The sequence below is a fragment of the Pogoniulus pusillus genome, chromosome 36 (genome assembly GCF_015220805.1).
Source record: "Pogoniulus pusillus isolate bPogPus1 chromosome 36, bPogPus1.pri, whole genome shotgun sequence".
NCBI lineage: Eukaryota > Metazoa > Chordata > Aves > Piciformes > Lybiidae > Pogoniulus > Pogoniulus pusillus.
In genome coordinates, this window is record NC_087299.1 from 10,568,875 (window position 1) to 10,589,745 (window position 20,871).

The window sequence follows — 20,871 nt, forward strand, 5'->3', positions numbered from 1 at the left end:
TGTTTGACTGCAGGTAAAGGACTGAGTGCAACTGCAAAACTTTGAGTGCAGCTTCTTTAGTAAGTCTGCCTGCAAACGTGGCACACAAGAGCTTTCACTTACTGCCCCCTGAACCTTGATGTGGAAATGTAGGTTATTCGAGGAAATGCTGGGATCTGTAGAATCGTTCAAACCCCAGCTGTTTGTGGAGTGACAAGTTTGATGTGCAAAGGCAGTTCAGCTGCAAAGAGGCTTTACAGGCAGACAGGTCGGCGTGAGTTAGAACTTTACAAGCTATTTCTGGGAGTCTGCCAGAAAGAAAATGGACCTGGCTTTTGTAAAACTAATGAGTTGAAGCATGGCTTTTGTTCAGATCACCGAGTTCTCCAGAGACCTTAATTACAGAGGTAAAGAGCTTCAGGATCTGTTATTGAGATTTCAGTCCACATGGACAAAACTCTAATTTTTAAATCTCCTTAGTATTTCTGTTGCAAAAAGCAAGGACAGCTTTCACTAACATGGCATTCTGCTGGAGTGCTAAAATTAAGAGAGCAGTGGCTGGGCTTAGTAAACAGTTACCAGTTTGAGTGATTACTCTCAGACGTGCAGACAGTGCACATTGAAGTATTTTAAGTGTCATTCAAAGTGAGGAATCAAAATGAATGCCCAGAAGCTAAATCTGTTAATGTATTTCTCCCAGCCATTAATCTCCCGATTCTTGCTAATGGCTCTGAATCTTGGACTGCTATGCTTCAGTGACACTTACAAATGGCAGCCCTGGATCCTAGTCCAGCCACAGACTGGCTGGAGTGTGCTGCTTTGCCATATCCTCTCTGTCTAATCCATCCTGAAACATCCCAGGACAGTGAACAGTGTCTTCAGTCTCTCTGCAGTGCCTTTTACTGGAGATGACTGATGGAAGTTTAAGTCATTCACCCTTCCACAGTTTCCCTTCTCAGTAAATCCAGGTTACAAAGTCTGCCACCTAAAAGCTGGGGAGCTTCAATCTGTCATGAAACCCTCCTGTACTGCTAATCACAGTTTAGAAAAACAAGAGAAGGAAAACACTGTCCAACAACTTGCCTCTTCCTGCCATTTCCCATTTGAAGAGGCCAACCACTGCAAATGCTTGAGCTGCTGCAGAACTGGAAAGCAGAAGCATGTGGCCAAGACAACCAAGCTCTTTTCATGGCCCTGAAAATGGATCCCTCTCTTGTTCTTTTTCTGGATGTCCAGACACAATGCCTGCTGCCCTACTTATCTTGATGTGTTTGCTGCAAGCAGATTTCTGTCTGCTGCCTTACAGCAGCAGCCTTCGGGAGCCAAGGAGTCTGACTGCTGAATCTTCCCTGTGAGTTGCTCATCACACCCCTTCTAGGAGAAGCCAAGTGAGCATGGCTGTGGATAGTATAATCAGACAAGCGATGCTGATGTGATGAACTCCCAGTGACTATAATGCTGCAACACAACTGAAGCATTTTGTATCTATAAAATGCAATCCAAAATGACTCTAAGAATTCATTTCACACTGGCCTCCCAAAAGTTGTTTTGCAGGGCAGGTAATCATGGCCAAAAGAAAGTGTCACTGGGACAGTCTTTCCTTTTTGGCTTTTCATCACCCTCAGATCGCTCCACTTTTTCATCACCCTCAGATCAAGGTTTTGGCAGTTTATTGAAGGGGACAGGCAGTGTTTTTGTTTCAGCAGCTCAGAAGCAGCAATGAAATGCTGACCTGGCACACTTTTCTGCATACATGCATCAGATCTCACTGATAGCAATGGCTGCAAAGATAGCAGGGGACTTGCTTCTAGGAACAAATGGCAGTCATTTGCTTTGGCCATGCTGCAGGGACAGCTCTGCTTAAATCAACCATTTGAATATTTGCTCCCCTATCCTGGTCTTCCCAAATCAAATCTAACTGCAAGGTTGGAAGATCCAGATGAGTTAGTAATTTAACATCTGTTTGGGTGAAACAACTGCAGATGAGAGAAAATGCTGTGAGAAAGCATCTCTAAGCTTTTAAGGCACTGCCAATAGCCAGGGAAAACTTCAGCACCTGACATTTCCAGACAAAGTTTAGATGTGCTTTAAAATGCTGACAGGCTGGAGGAGAGAGATCATAGAATCCTAGAATGGTTTGTGTTGGAAGGGACTTTAAAAACACCTACTCCAATCCCCTGCCATGAGCAGGGACACCTTCCACTAGCTCAGGCTGCTCAAATCCCCATCCAATCTGGCTTTGAACACTTTCAAGGCATCTGCCACTTCTCTGGGCAACCTGACCCAGTGCCTCACCACCCTCATAGTGGAGATGGGCTGGGACAGACTCTCAAACTGAACAGACTCAGCCTGCATAAAGGAAAGGAGCTGGTTCATCAATAGAGATGAAAAGCATGTGGAGAGTGAGAGAATGGGCAAACACTGGGTTCAAACAGAGCAAACTTTAGTTAAAGCATGAGGCAAGGTGGGAGAAGGAGCCCATGTTTAGTTTAGAAAGAACCAAGATGAAACTTTCACTGAGGCAGGTAGGAAAATAAACCTTTTTCCTAAAATGACTTCTCCCTTAAAACAGCTCTCTTACAGCTAAGAGTATTTAGGGCAACCTAGATGAGTACATAAAGAAAAATGCTACCCAAGGTCACAAGCATAGGAAGACCTTGAGTAACTGAGTACAGACTCTGGTGATCAAGAAAGGAGGGAGAAGACTTCTGAAATGTGCAGGCTCGCTGCCAATATCTTCCTTTCCGTCTGAGTTCAAACAAACAGCTACTGGACCTCCACCTGTTCTCCAGAGCTGCTCTCCACTAGCCTCTTTTAGCTCTCTTGAGAGAGCTGTGCAGACATCTCCCCTCAGACATGGCCCAGACAGTGATTTCACAACAGGTAATACTTGCATACCCTCTGCAGCCCTTGCAAAGTGTTTGTGCTTTCTGCTAGCAGCCAGGCAGCTCAGTGGCACCAGTTAATGTCTCAGTGCTCATTGGGAGGCATGAACTGCGAGATGATCTCCTGCTAAAGCTGGATTAAGAGAGGCTTTGGGGTTGGGTGGAAATGTGGAGCAAGAAGCTGGATTCCCTATACAAGGCAGTATTAATATTTATTTCCCCCCTCCATGCTTTTCTGAAAATGACTGGCCTAGATAGCAGAATTATATCTCCTCATTTGGGAGTATTCCAGAGTAATTCTTGTTTATTACTAATACTGAAGTGGTGCTGTTTTAATGGCAAGGGCCAAAGCCAAGCTACTGAAGAGAGCTTCAAGCAGAGTACCACAACTAAATACTTCTAGAAAAGGGCTGACAACCCTAGTTGCATGAAATGGGGAGTTAACTCTCCTGTAGCAGCTTTACAGATGATCAGTGAAAGGAGAGAAAAAGCAGTTTTCCTGAGGAGCTGGCACAGAGTATTCAGCTGCTCAAAGGGCTTCTTGTAGAAAACATATTTACCCAAGAAAAAATGAAGTCTGGAATAGAACCAGCCCTGGGCTGAATGATTTTGAAAAGGCTCTTTCATGCCTGTGTAAGTTTAGCCTATAAATCAAAATTATTAGGGCTTAATTTGTAAATTTTATTTCTTAACTGGGAGGAGGGCCTGCTGCTAAGAAAAGAAAAGAAGAAAAGGCAGCCTAATTTTAATGAACTCATTTGTTGAAAGCATGCAGTTACAGTCTGACCAATATGCAGTTTGGGTCACTGCAGGCAGCACACAGACAATCTGACCAAGAACCTTCCTTCTCTCCAGGACATACAGACAAAGAAATGCATGTACTGCACTGTCAACCCCCCCAGCTTTACCTTTCTGGAGCTTAGATGCATTGTCCTGTATCCAGCTGAAAAGATTGGCAAAGTCACAGTCACAGACCCAAGGGTTGCCCTCTAAGCGTATAGTCCGCAGGGAGGGCAGCGCTTCTAGGGCTGCCACATTGAGGCTCTGTAAGTTATTGTCATTCAATTCTAACACTTGGAGCTGTTCCAGGTTCTCAAAAGCAGCCTCGTCCACATCCACCAGGTTATTGTTTCCAAGGCTCAATTTGATCAGTTTTTCTGCTGATTTGAATATCCCAGCATCAAGCTGTGTTAAATTATTGTAGCTTAAGTCTAGATACACCAGTTTGGTAGAACTGCTAAAAGTGCCCTCTTCTAAAGAGGTGAGCGAGTTGTTCCTGAAGTCCAAATAGACTAGATCTCCATAAAAGATAAAGAAATCGGCTGGGATCGCCTGAATGTTGTTATCAGCTATAAGCAGTTTCCGTACATCCAGCGGAAATGGATTAGGAACACTTGGGAGTCCTTGATCCCGGCAATCTATGGTGTGGTAGTCCATACAGCTACAGACAGCAGGGCAAAAATGACCCCCGGGTAAGAAAAGCAGGCAGACAAAGAGAGCAAGAGGCAGAAGGCAGAAAGGAAAGCATGGCAACATCGTCAAGGATTCGAGAGCTGAGAAGAGCACCACTTCTAAGAGAGAGGCATTTTGCTGAGCTGAGCAGCGGAGCCTGGTACTTGTGTGTGTGTGGTTGTATCCAGGAGATCACATATCATCACAGATCCGATAGCAGCAGCCCTGGCAGGGGGAGGGACGGGGGAGGGAGACTGAAGGGAAGAGGGAGGGAGGCAAAAGTGAGGATTTACGCTGTCGGAATATGGTAATGCTGAGCAGCAGCGGGGAAAGCAGTGATTGGGCAGGCAGGATCTTTCTGAGGGCTCCTCTGCTTTTGGGAGCTACAAGCAGCTGGGAGCCTAGGTGCACATTTGCTGTACATTCCAGCGACCGGGAAATCACACCTGGTCCTGGGATTCTGACAGCGACAGTTTATGCTTAAACTGCTCTTCAGGTACTGATGAAATCACTTACTTTCTTCACAAGATGCCCAATGCCCCGTAGGCATGAGGAGGGTCAGGGAAGTATGCTGAAGGCTCCCCAGAGAGGTTGTGGAGTCTCCTTCTCAGGAGACTTTCGAGCCCTGTCTGGATGCTTTCCTGTGTGACCTGCACTAGATAATGGTCCTGCTCTGGCAGGGGAGGTGGACTCAATGATCTCTGGAGGTCCCTTCCAACCCCTAACATCCTGTGATCCTGGCTGCCTGCTAAGTACTCTCTTCCTTTTCATTTATAAAGCAAGGAGAGAAGCAAGAAGCATAACCTACTGCAGCAACAAGGAACATGGCCCTAAAAGTGAGGGATTTGTCCCTCCTGTTCTAATAACCAAACCAGCTACTTCCTAACACAGCAACGTCTGTTGGATCCCATCAAAGTGTAAATTGTGGATCAAATCTTCAGCTCGTTAAAAGTGAACAGATTTCCTTCACTTTCACTGGGCTTCAACATTTGAAACTCAATCTGCCTGTCTCTCCCGGGACAGCAGAGATGATTTTGCAAGAAGGGTTCTGTGCTTTTCTGATATCCCCAAATCCACACCCAGAAAGGCAAGCCCTCTGCCAGCTGCAAGCTTAACTGTGACCTCCGTGCCTCCCTCTCCATGCCAGTTGTGTAAGCAGGCAGAAATGGGACTCACAGTGCTCGGGCCACACCCATGTGCCATGAGGGAAGCTTTCTGAAGAGACAAGATAGTGTTTGGGTGCAATGTGCTGAAGACTGGAGCACAAACTCAAGCACCTTTGGAAAGCTCATTCTCAGGTCAAAGAGAGGTCAATGATCTTCCTTATGAGCGTTGCACTGTTGGATCTGGGGAAGAAAGTGCTCTGGAGAGAATTTAGAGCAGACTTCCAGTGCCTGAAGGGGGCTACAGGAAAGCTGTGAAGGGACTTGCTACAAAAGCTTGTAGTCATAGGACAAGAGGGAATGGATTGAAGCTTGAGGAGGGCAGATTTAGACTGGAGATGAGGAAGAAATTCTTCACAGTGAGGGTGATGAGACACTGGCACAGGTTGCCTGGGGAGGCTGTGGATCTTCCCTCCGTGGAGGTGTTCAAGGCCAGGCTGGATGAGGACCTAGGCTAGTGGGTGGTGTCCCTGTCCATGGCAGGGCAGTTGGAAGCAGATGATCTTTAAGGTCCCTTCCAACCCAAACCATTCTATGACTCTGAATTTAAGATGCTATTTCACAACTGACTTTGGAGTATCTTTCATCCAGGATATTTTATCTATTGTCACAAGATACCTGCTTTTAAACTCAAAACCCCCCAGTTTTATCAATTCTCCTTCAGTAGACCTTCAGAAATATTGACCTGCTGAGAGGCGTCAGAGGGAGACCCAGACTGTTCTCAACAGTTTTTGCTGACAGAAAAAAAAGAGGCTATAAGCACACAAAACTCATCTGAACACAAGAAAACACTATTTTTGCTTTTTCCTTTCGTTACCATGAAGTCAGACACCAAAACAGGTTGCCCAGAACCAGTGGGTATATTCCAAACCTAACTGGAGAAAGCGCTGAGCACCTTGCTCTGACTGCTTGAGCAGTGAAACTTGAGCAGGAGAACTGGTCTAGATGCTTTCCAGAGGTCCCTTCCAAAACCAACAGCTCTGAGCTGCTGTTAGGAAGTAACACACCAGGAAGGGTTATATCTTTGAGCACCTTTCATTCTGCAGCACACTTTGTTTCTAATTCATAGGTCCTTTAGCTAAATCACCTTGAGCCAGCCTCTAGACATCTCCTAAAAGCACAAACCCTCCTCCTGCTTTCATGTCTTGAATTGCTTTTAAAACATCACCCAGAAAGAAATGGGCACTGCCACCTCTATAAATGCCCAGGGCAAAATCCAATTAACCTCCTGATTGTTTTAAATATTTCTCTCTAAATTACAGAGGAAGTGGAAGTTGGACAGGTACCTCTGAACAAACCCCCCAAACATGCACAGTAACTCTTATGGTCAGGATTTAATGAATCAGCATCCATGAGTAACTGCAACTGGCATTTCTTGTGCAGGTTTGATGCTTTTTGAGCTACTAAAGCTACCTTGCAAACATTTGCTGCTTCTCTGTTTTCCTGCCCCTATTTCAGTTAAGGTTTTAGGCCAGGGATAAAGCAGAACCGAGATGGTATCTTGTAGTAATGATAACTCAACATAGGGATATCTAACCCTCTCTTCAGTGAAAGAATCACCACACAGGACTTAGAGGTCCCTACAGCTCTTCCTACTCAGACCTTCCCCTTTTCTAGCAAATTACAGACTCAGACTCTTGACATTTTCTTTGCAGAGATGCCTCAGCATTGTTATGCCTGTTTCACAGATGGGAGACTACAGACAATAAGGCAGGATTTGTGAGAGATCCAAGAACATGTTAGTGGCAGGGGAAGGAACAGGACTCGGCTTCCCTAAAAATGCCACCAGCCCTTGCTGAAACAACCACTCTGTTCCGTAAGAAACAGTCCTTCCCTGGGCCCAGCTGCTCACCCCTGCTCCTACAGACACTGCCAGCACAGAGGAAGCAACGGTATCTTCCTGGCTCCTTCTACAGCCACATGCAGTTTGCAGCTTCTCCACAGAATCTATGGAGCTTTCCTTTTGTTAGTGAAAGGGTTGGCAGGAGATGAGGGACTGCTCCAGGCTCTGGGTATTTTGGGATAGGTGTCCTGTAGGTTTGTCGAACATCAGCTCTGCTCCTACAGCACTCAGGCAAATGGAGTTCCACTGCCAACACATAACAGCACTGAACTTCAGCTAAAAGAGCAGCTGTAGTGTCTACAATCACAGGACATCTGTCATGGTCTGACACCTTTCTCTTGCTGTCTTTGCTTTCAGAGAGTTCCTTCCTGACCTGTCTTCCCTGTTTCATTTTGTCTGTTAAGCTTTACTCGTTCCTGAGCCACTGCCTATTTCTGCAGCTCCTCTGTTTCCCTCACAGCACAGAAACTCCCTTGATTCTTTTTGAAGCTTCATTCCCTCAGCAGACATTTCAGGCAATTTTGGATAGCAGGAAGGAGATGCTGCAAAGCTTTCTGTCTTATAAGATATTAAAGCTTTACTTTAATGTTTTTATTTGCATCAGTCAGTTCACGGTAACTCCTACCACTGAATAAAGGGTTTCTCCTGCTATCTGCTAGGTGCACAGCACCCTCTTGTGCCATGCATGACAGCAGTTAGTCCACCACCACTGGGCTCTCTTCCCTCATTAGCCAGTTTTACCTCACTCCTACAGTTTACCTAGACTCTGACTTTCCCTTCTTCCACTTCCAGTGGCCTGTTAAAGAAAGCTCAGTCATTCTGTACAAGACAATAAAAGCTGTAACCCAGCTGGTGTTCTCCTGTGCTATTTTTAGAGGCATACAGTAAGCACAAGAGTAGGCAGGCTTGGGATTAAAACAAAGATCTGGCTTGCAATTCCTTTAGCTTTCTATTCAAAACACTATCATTTGAAACTTAAAACAGGGAGTGACAAGCCACATGGGTCCTAGAGTCACAGAATGGTTTGGGTTGGAAATGACCTTAAAGATCATCTAGTGCCAACCCCCCCTGCCTTGGGCAGGGACATCTTCTGCTAGATCAGGTTGTTCAAGGCCCCATCCAACCTGGCCTTGAACTTTGGTGTGCTTGCAGATGTAGTTACAGCAAGCAATAGGAAACTATATAGAGAAACCTTGCTACAAACAGCTCTGTGGCAAAATGACAGAGGTTTCATCTCCCCCTTCAAAACTTCCAGCCCTTAGAAATAATAATTTCAGTAATGGAAGACAAAAGAGCAGTCAGAGCACAGCCACATGTGAGGGACTCAGGTCCCAGCCAGTCAATCCTTAGGTACAAGAGAGCAAAACTGAGAGCTGTCCCTCCTCACTGAACGGCTAGTTGGGCATACTTTTCCACCAAGAAGTCATTCTTGCAGGCTTATGCTTCACTGAATTAAGGTCCATGCCTTGTGGGAAGCTGCTGTACCAGCTGCACACAACTGCAAAGGCTTTTCCTCTTCAGTAACATACATTAGCAGTGTGCCACGGGAGCAGTGTTCAGACCTGAGTGACTAACAGTATGTTAATTAACCAAACACTGAAACCAAGAGCTAACCTTCTCTGAACCAAAGTCCCATTTTAATTCAGAGAGTTTGGCTTTTGATATTTTTCTTTTTTTCTTTTGAGAGAAATCTTCCCCTGCTCTGCCCAGGAGTGTTCTGAGGAATGCAGCCAAGGGGCACCTGTGAACAGCTTTCCCTCTGATCTTACATCTAAGAAGGACTGAAAAGGCAAAAGAGAAAGAGGATCTGTGCCTTTGCCTTACAGCCTACGAGAGGCTAGAAACTGTGAACTGAAGCCTGCTATACACCTGCCCAGTCCCTTGCTGCTGCTGTCACTGTTGCTGTCATGCATTGCAAGGGAAATGACATCAAAATTAATCAATCTGGCAGCAGTAATGATTGAATTTGAAAACTTCAGACACTGCAGTTCAACAGCCAAATGAGACCAGCCTAAACCCATCAAAAGGCTTCCATCATCTGCCCTGGACAATGTAGCTTACACAGACATGTGGTCATTAAGTCACTGTAGACCATCTGCAGTCACTAAAAGCACTCACAAAAGACAGAACAGAATCACAGAACGTTATGGGTGGGAAGGGACCTTGAAAGATCCAGTCTAACTCCCCTGCCAGAGCAGGATCACCCAGATAGTGACAATTGTACTTACTTTTCCCCCTCAGGAATGAGCTTGTACCCAGCCACCACAGTGCAGTCAGCCTCCGTCCCTCTGCTGTTTTCAAACTGGTCCAGAACTACCACAGCTTTAAAACAAATTAAAAGCAACTGGATGTGAGAGTCCCAAGTTGCTGAACAGAGGTGTGCTCATGCATGCCCACTGCTATTCCTGCATGTAAAGCCACAAGTGAAGCTGGTCCCAGGTTTCTTCTCAAACCCTGTTTATCTGCTCAGATTCACCAAGGGGGCTGTTGAGATCTGATGACTGGGGAGACCAGAGATCTGAGATGCTTTAGAAGCCCTAAGCTTCTAAATAAATAAACAAACAAACAAATGAACAATCCAGGATTTGTAGAGGAAAATTTATGAGGCAGTGACTTCCAAGTAGCAGTTGGAGCTGAATGTAACTTTCACATCTGAAACTTGCTTCAACCTGCATTAGTTTCAAGCACTGAAGCAAAGCAGAGAATTCAAAGCCCCAGGATACCACAAAATGGAATGCAGCTCTGATGTAGAGCTAAGTACATTGGCATTTTTAACCTGTAACTGTCATTATAAATATGGCATATCTGTTTCAAAAGGCAGCAATTCACTAACTCTTGGGAGCTGATTTCCTCTGCATCACACACTCCACACTTGTTCCTTCTAGATCATCTATAGTGAACAACTCCAGAATTGTTTTGGTGGAAAAGACCCCTAAGATCATCGAGTCCAACTGCCAACCTAAGACCCCTGTGGCCATTAAACCATGTTCCAATCCCAAAGGTTTCTTGAACACCTCTGGGGATGGTGACTCCAGAAATTTTTCCTAAGCTGCAAGCTAAAGATCCCCTGGCACAATGTCAGGCCATTTCCTCTTGTCCTATCACCTGATACTAGAGAGAAGACACCAACTCCCACCTCTCTCCAACCTCCTTTCAGGGAGGTGTAGACAGCAATGAGGTCTTCCCTCAGCCTCCTCCTCTCCAGACAAAACAATCCCAGTTCCCTCAGCTACCGAACACTTCATCGAAGCACTCCCAGGCTGAACACACCACCGTGCAATCTGTCTGAGCAGAGGGTAAAGCATGACAAATGGTGAATGTTCTGGTGGGAAGGAGGCGAGTTTGTTTTTCCTATATGGAAGGAAACCCAGAAATTATCCTATCTGGGAAGCAAATCTGCATTCTCTCCATAGGAAGCAGATAGCTTTTACTTTGTGCTAATTTACTTGCCACCTTGGAAACCCTTTGGAGAGTTCTCTTTGTTCTAGTGAACTGCAAACTGCTGGACAGCAAATAAACCTGTTGACAGCTAATGTTTATCATCCCACCACATATATACTGAGTATAAACCCCCTCCAGATCGTTAGGTCTGCATGATACAGCAAAGTAAACAAAAAAAGCACACACGAAAAGCCCCAGTCCAAACCCAACCAAACCCAAAACACTCCAAGTGAAAAAATCCCAAACCAATGGCACCTCAGAGCTCCTTCCAATACCAGAAGGAATCCTCCAGGAAGGCTGCAGAGGGACTTTCCATGAGGGTGTCTAGCAATAGGACAAGGGGGAATGGTTTGAAGCTGAGGGACAGCAGAGTTAGACTGGGTCTTAGGTGTAAGTTCTTCAGTGTGAGGGTGGTGAGACTCTGGAACAGGTTGCACAGGGAGGCTGTGGATGCCTCCACCCTGGAGGTGTTCAAGACCGGCCTGGATGAGGCTTTGAGTAACCTGGGTTAGTGGGAGGTGTCCCTGCCTGTAGGTAGGGGGGCTGGAACTGGGTGATCTTTAAGGTCCCTTCCAACCCAACCCATTTTTTGAATCTGTGAAAAAGAAAGGACTTGAATTCTTTTGTGCTATTAATGGACTGAATGTCTTTTCCAGACCAGAGAAGATGGTGCACTTGTGAAGGTTTAATGCAAATTCCTATCAAATATACACCCAGCAAAACAGTTCCATTTACAGAAGCACAGCAACTTAATGGAGGGTTAAGGGCTTTTAAGGACTCCTCAGTTTGCTTTGATATGGGGATTTCACAAAGGCATTACAAGGTACCTCCCTTGGCTGTGTTACTCATTTGCTTAGTACAAGTTAGCCACAACAGCGGAAAAAATCCAATTAGATTTTCCAGATCTTTCTCCTGTTGCAGAGAAAAAACCCACCCAAGGCAGCTATTTGTGCTTGCTTCCCTTCTCCCATCTACCACACTCACCAGCGCTGCCTGCACACTCCGTGGACATAAACACGCAGGAAGCAGGCTGTGTCAGTGGGAATGCCACGCATCAGGGGAGGGACAGAAATAACAGAAGTATTCCACCCCTCTCTGTTGTGCTTTACCATAAAAACATCTCATGAAAAAGATAACTAAGTGCTTAAGAGATCAGATCATCTCAAAAGCAGGCTGGAAGCTGCTCTTTGAAGCACATCACACACATTAAATGACCTGCACCATCCCCACAGGTGTGCAGTTCTGTATTTAAGAGGTTAATTCTGAACAGATGGGCTTCTGCAAAATAATTATTCCCCAGAAAGTTATCCATCTCTGCAGTTCCACTGTAGAGCACCCTAGGATGTACAAAGGGACAATGAACAATAGATCGGGACCTGAGGCAAGACAAGGAAGGCTAAAATCTTGCACTATGGTCACATGGAAGCAGACTGACAGAATATGGGTATGCAAATGTATGGCTGTGTCCATGTCTTAATGAATGAATGCACCTGCAGTTCCTTGGTTTTGTAAAATATATCAAAGAAAGAAGTTTTAAAAAACAATCAAACCCCAAAATCTAGTGGAAATAACTGCAAGTTTGGCCCTTGCACTTGACCTGTAAAGCCCTTTCTGTAGACAGCTCTATTGTCCTTCTTAATTCTATGTTAAATCAAAATCCCATTTTAAAAGTCAAGAAGTGAGGTAGGGGTTGGTCTCTCCTCTCTAGCATCAGGTCACAGGATGAGAGGAAATGGCCTGAAGTTGTGCCAGGGGAGGTTTAGATTGAGTATTAGGATAAATTTCTTTACAGGAAGAGTGGTCAGGCATTGGAACAGGCTGCCCAGGGAGGTGGTGGAGCCTCCGTCCCTGGAGGTGATCAAGAAATGCATGAACATGGCACTTCAGGACATGGTTTAGTGGCCACAGTGTTGTTTGGCTGCTGGTTGGACTCAGTGGTCTTAGAGGTCTTTACCAACCAAATCACCTCTGTGATTCTAAATACCTAGCTCTTTTATACTCACATGAGGAACAAAGCCAAATGAAATGGTGACAAAGACCCTGAACCAAGGGGATGAAAGAACTTGCTTCTACCTTTGAAGTAGATGTTGAAATGCCTGCACGCCTTACGGTGCAGAAACGCTTGCACGATGACAAACCCCCATTGCTCTTAGCAAGCTCTTCATGCAACTGCAGCACCCACAGCGCTGTTCGCGGTAGATGGTCCTGGTCATTCACCTATCTCTCTAAAGTGATCTTTCCACCCTCTCACATTTCTCCAGCTATGCAGAAGCAGAGTGTCCCTTAGGGAAGGCAGCCTGTTCTGACTAGATGCCTTCTGACATCTCGCTTGCCTTATTAACAAGATGGGTAAAATGTCAGGTGGAGTAGTATCAGCAAGTGCAGCAGTCCCCACAAGGAGATGTCTGCAGCCTTGTGCTGCCTCTGGAGCTGCTTTCCAGAAGCTTGTTGGTAACCAGCAGGAATTGTCCCAACGCCTAGCTTTCAGAATTGCTTTAGAGTTTACCTACTGATAATGAACTGGGGGGCTTCTCTGGCTGTCAGTGATAGCAGAATGGTAGGTGTTGGAAGGGACCTCTGGAGATCATCTAGTCCAACCCCCTACCAGAGCAGGGTCACCCCAAGCAGGTTGACTTTGAATGACTCCACCACCAATCTGGGCAGCCTGATCCAGTGCTCCACCACCCTTAAATTAAAGAAGTTTTCCCTCATGTTTAGATGGAACTTCCTATGTTCATGTTTGCGCCCATTACCCCTTGTCCCGTCACTGGGCACCACTGACAAAAGATTGTCCCCATCTTCCTGACACCCTCCCCCTAAGCGTTTATGCGTATAGAGATGATCCCTGTCTTCTTTCCAGGCTAAAAAACCCCACGTCCCTCAGTCTTCCTTCACAAGAGAGATATTCCAGCCCCCTAATCATCTTTGTAGCCTTTGCTGTACCCTCTCAGGCACAATTCTCTTTACTTCTTGACCTGGAAAGCCAGCAGGAGCAGGATCTCTCCATAGCCTGCTCCCCATCTCTAGAACAGAGTTAAATCCCCCTCCCCATCACAGAGCCGGCAGGCAGACAACCTCCAGAAGGTTATTCCAGTCACACCTGGGATGGTGCACTGGCAACCAGGAGCACAGCTGCTCTTCAATGCGTCTCAGCCTACATGCTGATTCTGCGCTGCTACGTAGTTTGAAGTACTAAAACTTCAGCAGGACCCTTAGTATTTGGAGGTGGAGGTGTCTAAACACTTCTTTGCACAGTCCTAGCACCCAGGAGTTGTCCCATAGCTACCACATAGTGCTGTTGCACAAAGGTAACTCACTGCCCTTTGTCAGGAGGCCTATCTGGTTTGTGTACATAATTAATGTTTGGATGAACTTCTTAACACATCTACTTATGTGGTCTTCTATAATTTGGGGCAGCCTCATTTCAGAGATATTAAAGCTGAGAAGCATCACCAACAGAAAATACAATGCAGACTTTCTTCCCTGAGGAATGCTGGTGGAGTCCATGGCCATTAGCACTGGCAGCAGGCAGAGTGCAGTCCTCAGACACCACAAGCCCCAGGATGGCTCTACATATTTAGTTTTTTCTTTAGTAATATAAAAAGCCCCAAACCTCTCTCACAAAAAACAGAGTAAGTGAAGTCTATGAAGCCTCAGATTTGAAGAGAACTCAGAAGAAAAAGTAAGTTTGCTTCAGGCTCTTGTAAATGTTTCAGAAGTTAATGGCACAGGAGCTGAATAAGGTAAAACCATGGTTCACATCTAACACGTGGAATGTGCTCTACTCTCCATTTGCTCAGGCTATGCTGTGAGCAAAAAGATACTTTAGGGATCATGAAGTGGCTACAGATTAAAAATAGAGAAGCAAAAACATCCAACAAAATGCTGAACTAAAAACCAACACTGAAAAGGTAATTTTTACTACTAATTTTGAGGTTGGTTTTCTTTTTTGGAAGTGTTTCATTTTTTAACCAGGGATTTAATTTGTTCCTTTTTACAAGGTCTCTGATATTTCTCAGTAGGATATCACCCTCTGAACTTTCAAAAAAGTCATCTCTTTCTGGTCAGAAATGTCTTATGTAAGCATATAACAAAAAGACTTCAATTTATTCCTTGACACAGACACTTAGACACATTATTTAGTTCCTCCTGCTGAAGCCAGGCAAACGCTCGCTAAAATTATACATGTAAGACTTTATTTGTTCTTCCTGCAAATGAAGGAAAAGCAGGAAGCTAGAATTGACCAAGAAAGTTTTACCTAAGGAAGATGGCTTTAAGTTAGTAGGTGCATCAGTAATCCAATTAATTCAAAGCTACCCCAGACAGTACTAGACTAGTGACAAAGCATTTATGCAATTGTCATTGGTACGGGAATGGAATAGCTGTCAGGGCATCAACATGGCATCTGGGAAGTCCTCCTTAAAAGCTACCCACCAAGAAACAACTTGGAAGTGTTTGGAGTTACTAATAAGGACTGACTTTGATGGTGGTGGGAGAGGCACTTAGTTTAGAATTACTTTGTTATATTGCTATTGTTGGGTCCATCTAACAGGCCACACTCAAGCTGGGGACAAGCTTTAATGGCCATGGTGGTGTTAGGTCGTAGAATCATAGACTGGTTTAGGTTGGAAGGGACCTTACAGATTATCTGCTTCAACCTCCCCACCATGGGCAGGGACTCCTTTCAATTAGACTTGGTTGCTCAAGGCCTCATCCAAGGAGGAGGCATCCACAGCCTCCCTGGGCAACCTGCTCCAGTGTCCCACCACCTTCAAACTGAAGAACTTCTTCCTAAGATCCAGTCTAACCCTGCTCTCCCTCAGCTTCAAACCTTGTCCTACTGCTAGACACCGTCATGGAAAGTCTCTCTGCAGCCTTCCTGCAGGTTCACTTCAGGTTTTGGAACTCAAGGTCCCTACCTGAGTCTCCTGTTCTCCAGGATGAACGCCCCCAGCTCCCTCAGCCTATCATCATAGCAGAAGTGCTCCAGCCCTTGGATCATCTTTGTGGCCTCCTCTGGACTCACTCCAACAGGTCATGGTTGTGCTCAATGATGTTAGAGGTCTTTGCCACCCAAAACTCCCCTATGATGAATCCCAGCATTTTACTCTTATTCACACAGCATAAGGCTGCAGTGCATCAGTTTCGCTTTTCTGAAGAGGGAAGGCTGAAATTGCTGTAAGGCTTACAGGCTGTACAAGGTGTGAGACACATGGGCAAATCTCTGCTGTGCAGGATGCTGCCTTACCGGTAGTGCCTGCAGGCGATGCCACTCATTCGTATTCTTTGTATTGGACTCAGTGTACAGCTGCCTGTGCCCACAAATTCATGAATCATTGGCCTCTAACTCAGCTTCCTGCAGGGAAACCAAGAAGATATTAACATTCCAATAAAGGAAACCCCCTCTTAATTCACTACACATACTTCAAGAAATAATTTACAGAACAGAGACAGTGCTGGCACTGGAGAGGCAACTTGCAATATCTATTTCTGCTCCTGATCCAGTGTGTCACCTTGGGAAAGTCACTGCAGAGCTGGGTGCCTCAGTTTCCCCACTGCTTCATATGGAAATGACTAGAGGAAGCAAGAGGAAGGAGCGTTAAAGTTAGATGATATTCACCTCAAAAGCTTTTAGCGTTTCCATTTGAAAAGGCATGAGCTTTTAAATATTTATGTTAACAATACAATAGTGCCTTGATGTGAAGACAGATGTAGATAGCTTGGGGCTATTAAAGTGGTGAGCAGGCCTCCAGGAGAGCAGCTATCTCGTGCTTCATGACGTAGCTGATGCAAGACAGGTCTTGCAATACAAAGCAGAGCATAAAACATGTATTTCCTCATTTAAAGCATGAACTAACTTACCCCTTAGATAGGTATGCATTGCTGCATTGAAGTGCCTTCCTTTCTCTCCCTTGAGCCATGACTGACAAGCTATGGCTCACAAAAAATGATCTCCTGCAATGCTTTGAGTGATAGAAAGATAAACCTCCTCTTTATGAATTCCAGTTTCATCTCCTTCCTCTAGGTTCACCTTTTACAGACTGGGACTCTACCTCTCGACACATTCTCAAGTCATCATTTCATTTTACCCAGACACAAATGATTCACAGTTTAGTTCAGAGAATACTCAAGCCCTGAACCCTTTTTAACTATGATGAACTTTAATTGCCTCCAGAAACTTCCATGATCCCTGCCCTTGAGTTCATTTTTATTTACGGTGTGCTTTGCCCCTCAGTAGAATTCTCCGGATGGCTGCTAGGTGTTGAAGCTGGTTGCACATCAGAAGATGAGCTGTAGCTCACCACACTTCAACACGAGCCTGGGTGTCTGCTGCCCAAAGATCACTATGCCTTTTCAAGGTCACCAAACCCTTCACTGGTGCATGTATTTTCATATCCATTTGGATATGTAGCCTGGGTGAAAAAAGACATCCTGCTGCTTGACGATGCGGCCGAAGAAATGCAGCTCCAAAAGCTGACTTGTCTGGAGCACAATTTTCTGCTCGGTTTTCTCGCTGTGAGTAGCAAGGAGGCGGTGGAAGCCTGCCCTACAGGGAGCTCATTTCGAGCACTACACCTGTGAACATCTCACTCCCTCTGCTGGCTGCAGCCTCCTCTGTAGACGCTCCCTGCTCGCGTATTTCCCCATCAATCTGTCGTGTGAAATGTGTCACAGAGTCAGAAAAAGCCACTGGAGAACATCGCTCTGCACTTACTTCTTCCCCACATTCCTAAGTTTCCATCCCCGCCACCGGCCTGCTTTTCTGTCCCTATCTGTCCTCCTTCCATTTCAAACAACTATTTTGTCCCCTAGCTTTTGTTCCTCTTCGCAGCTCCTTCATGACACTGCTCATTTGCTCTTGGGAACATGCTTCGTGTACAGAGAGAAGAAACCATGCTCTTTTAGATGTGATTCCTCCCAAAAACTGGAGTTGAAATGGAACCTACCAGGGGTAGCATCTCGAATTCGTTCATGCACATGCATTTCATTCCTTCTACAAGACATACAGGCTTGCCCAAAGAGACAATTACTCATCTGCAGGCAATCTGGCTGCACCCAAACTGTGTGTGTGTGCCCTGCTCTGGCCACCTCCTTGTGAACCCAGACAGCTCCTGTCCCATGCTGACAGGCCAGAGAGCTGCTGGGGCACAGCAGGGCTGCAAACAGCACTGGCACTCTGCCGGGCTCTGCTCAGAAGGATTCCAGCATTTCCTGATGTGTTTTCAGCACCAACATGTCTCTAAAAGATGAGGACATGTAGATTCCTAATGACAGGCATTTGTGTTAGCTGTATCAAGTCACTGGAAAAGCAGTGCAAGTGTTTAAAAGTATTAAGAAACTCCTAGAACCATCCTGTAACAAATGGGACTGAGCACACAGTGAGGCTGTTTCTCCCCGCTTCTGGCTCCATTGCTGTTGCTTTCCTTATATAGCTGTTCCAGTCAAAAGAACACTTCTGACCTAAGAAAACCTACATCAACCTTATAATTTTTTGTTAAATACATGGTGGTCATCCACAGGTTTAAAAGTAGTATAGAGTGGGCATGCCATATTTAACTCTTGAGTCACTCCACTGTGTGTCACGTAGAGACAACTGCTGGCAGACGCTGGAAAGGCTTTTCTGGATCAAATATTTACTGCCAGGCATCCCAGCTCCAGTGTGTCCTCAGGAGCATGCCCACCTTCACTTCCCCTAGAGAATATCAGAGGGCTGAAGCACTTCTACAGGGACAGGCTGAAAGGGTTGGGGTTGTTCAACCTGGAGAAGAGAAGACTCTGAGCAGACCTTAGAGCAGCATTTTAGTATCTGAAAGGGACCTAAAGGAAGGCTGGGGAGGGACTGTTTAGAAGGGCCTGGGGGGATAGGATGAGGGGCAATGGTTTGAAACTGGAGCAGGGCAGAGTTAGGTTGGACATTAGAAGGAAGTTCTTTACAACAAGAGTGGTGAGATGCTGGAACAGGTTGCCCAGGGATGTGGTTAAGGCCTCACTCCTGGAGACACTCAAGATCAGACTAGATGTGGTCCTGGGCAGCCTGATCTAGCTGGAGATGTCCCTGTTGACTGCAGAGGGGTTGGGCAAGATGAGCTTTGAGCATGCCTTCCAAATCTGTGAATCTGTGAATTACTCTCCTGGGAGGAAGCTTTGAGCTTGCTCTGTTCCAGGAGTCCTTATAAATAACCAACACACACCTGCCTTTGAGAACGGCAACCTAGATTGTCCCTTCACACCAGTACTGTGCTTCAGGCAGGCAATTAAAAAAGATTATAATTCATGCTTTTGTGTTAAATAGCTCAAATCTGTTTCTAATAAGGAGCCTTAAAGTATGGCCAAACAATTTCAATTTTGAAATTACAAAAGTAGTAAATAAAGTCTCTTCAACCAACCCCAGCCTTTGAAACACCATAGAGCAATCCTGACATCTGGCAGTAACCCCACTGTGTACCCTCTCTGTCTTTCCCTCTCCCAGCCCATCTTAATGAAGTCTTTTCAGGACTGACTGGAACGACATTGTGGAGCAAAGCAGCTTGTGCAAAGAACAAACCACTTCAGATGCAACTATTCCAAGTGCAGATGCTTACTTCTTTTCCCTTAAATACACATTTATTTAGAGAATTCAGTACCTCTGGATTTCCTGGCTAGGATGGGACCTGGCTGCTTCAAGACTGTTCTCTTCATCAAGCTATTTTATAGCTGAGAGGCACCGGCTCAGAGTGCCCATTTATCAGATGAATACTTTAGGTTGCCTTCATGTAACATAGACTGGGGCACTGGTTTGTGAACCACCTGAGTTTTATATTGCCCCATCTCCAAAACCAGCTGATAATTGTTACTGTTGTTCTAGCTCAAGATCCACAGTTTCAAGCACTGGTGCAATTTTCTGATTCAATAATCTCTCCCCATCTGACAGTCAGGCTTGCTCATGCATCTGTGCATATATTTTATAGCCAGGAGCACAGATGGTCAAGGAACAGGATTTGATTTATAGCTGCTTATCTTAAAAACAGCTGCATAATGTGAAGGTTTTACTTGGTCAATACTAATACCAAACTCTTTCTGGAGGAAACATCTTACTTTTCAGACAATTAATTCTTCCTCTCTTACATCAGCTGCAAGTCTGACTTCACATCAGAAGTGGTGCCCCTGCCAGTAGAATCAAGGATAACCTTGAATGTCTTCAGGGACAAGGCCTCAACCACATCCCTGGACAACCTGTTTCAGCATGTTTCACCACTCTCACTGCGAAGAACTTCCTCCTGATGTCCAACCTAAATCTGCCTTGTTCTGGTTTCATCATTGCCCTTCATCCTATCACCAGAGGTCCTTCTAAAGAGTGCCTCCCCAGCTGCCGTGTAGGTGCCCTTCAGATATCAGAAATGCTGACTGCACTGCTTTTGACGCACCCCAGGAGGTGATCTGCAAGTGCCTGCTGAAGTGCTCAATGAAGAGGTATGATGGACCTAAACAATTGGTGAATAAAGGAAGGTAAAAGCCATTTCTTGTATTTCTGAAAAAACTTGCTAAGAACCTTTCACTTCCATGTAAATAACCCCAGAAGATGGGAGACAGTCATCCACACCCTCAATCTGAAGTGCACTATGCAGACCTGAGCACATGTTTGCACACACACACACACACACACACAGAGACAGCTTCTCTCTATTATGCACACCCATTAAAAGGCCACATAAATGTCTCATTTCTCCAGAGATGATTATCCAGAGCACCCCTCTACTGACCCACAGAGTCACACAAGTTGTCAGAGACTGTAGCACGGTGGCAGATTTCAATTTCTTGGCTTCTGCCTGACTTATTACAGAGGTCTCCAGGAATGTGCATCCTTGTGCTGCTAGAACCCCTCTTTCCCCAGAAACATCTCCAGTACAAGTGAAACCTTAGCTTACACTCCCAGCACACAGAAAGTAAACCTGTATTATCCCTTCCTACTCTTTCTCTAAAGATACATTCAGAAAATTAAAATGAAGCCTCCAATTTGACGATGCATTTTGCAAATCTGTAACTCTTTCTGTTGCCAGATTTCCTGTTTCTGTACTCTGGAGGCAGCTGTGGGCCCTGCAATATTTGGTCAGAAGCATGAAAACTGTTT

General features: G+C 45.4%; 1 protein-coding gene across 6 annotated transcripts in view; it reads right to left on the reverse strand.

Moving 5' to 3' along the window:
• Positions 1 to 20,871, reverse strand: part of LRRC38 (leucine rich repeat containing 38) — a 102,630-nt gene that overhangs the window by 45,256 nt on the left and 36,503 nt on the right. For 2 of the 6 annotated variants that reach the window (XR_010308579.1, XM_064172197.1), the window contains exon 1: positions 3,773 to 4,491. The exons of 1 other annotated variant lie outside the window; for it this stretch is intronic. Coding sequence is in view for 2 of the 5 variants with exons in the window: in XM_064172197.1 (XP_064028267.1) it covers positions 3,773 to 4,400 (628 nt within the window). In the remaining 3 variants the exon portion in view is untranslated. Of the gene's footprint in view, positions 1 to 3,772; positions 4,513 to 9,550; positions 9,645 to 16,011; positions 16,120 to 20,871 lie in introns of those variants that run through there. 3 more of the 6 variants (XR_010308580.1, XR_010308581.1, XM_064172196.1) reach the window with 3 other exon arrangements.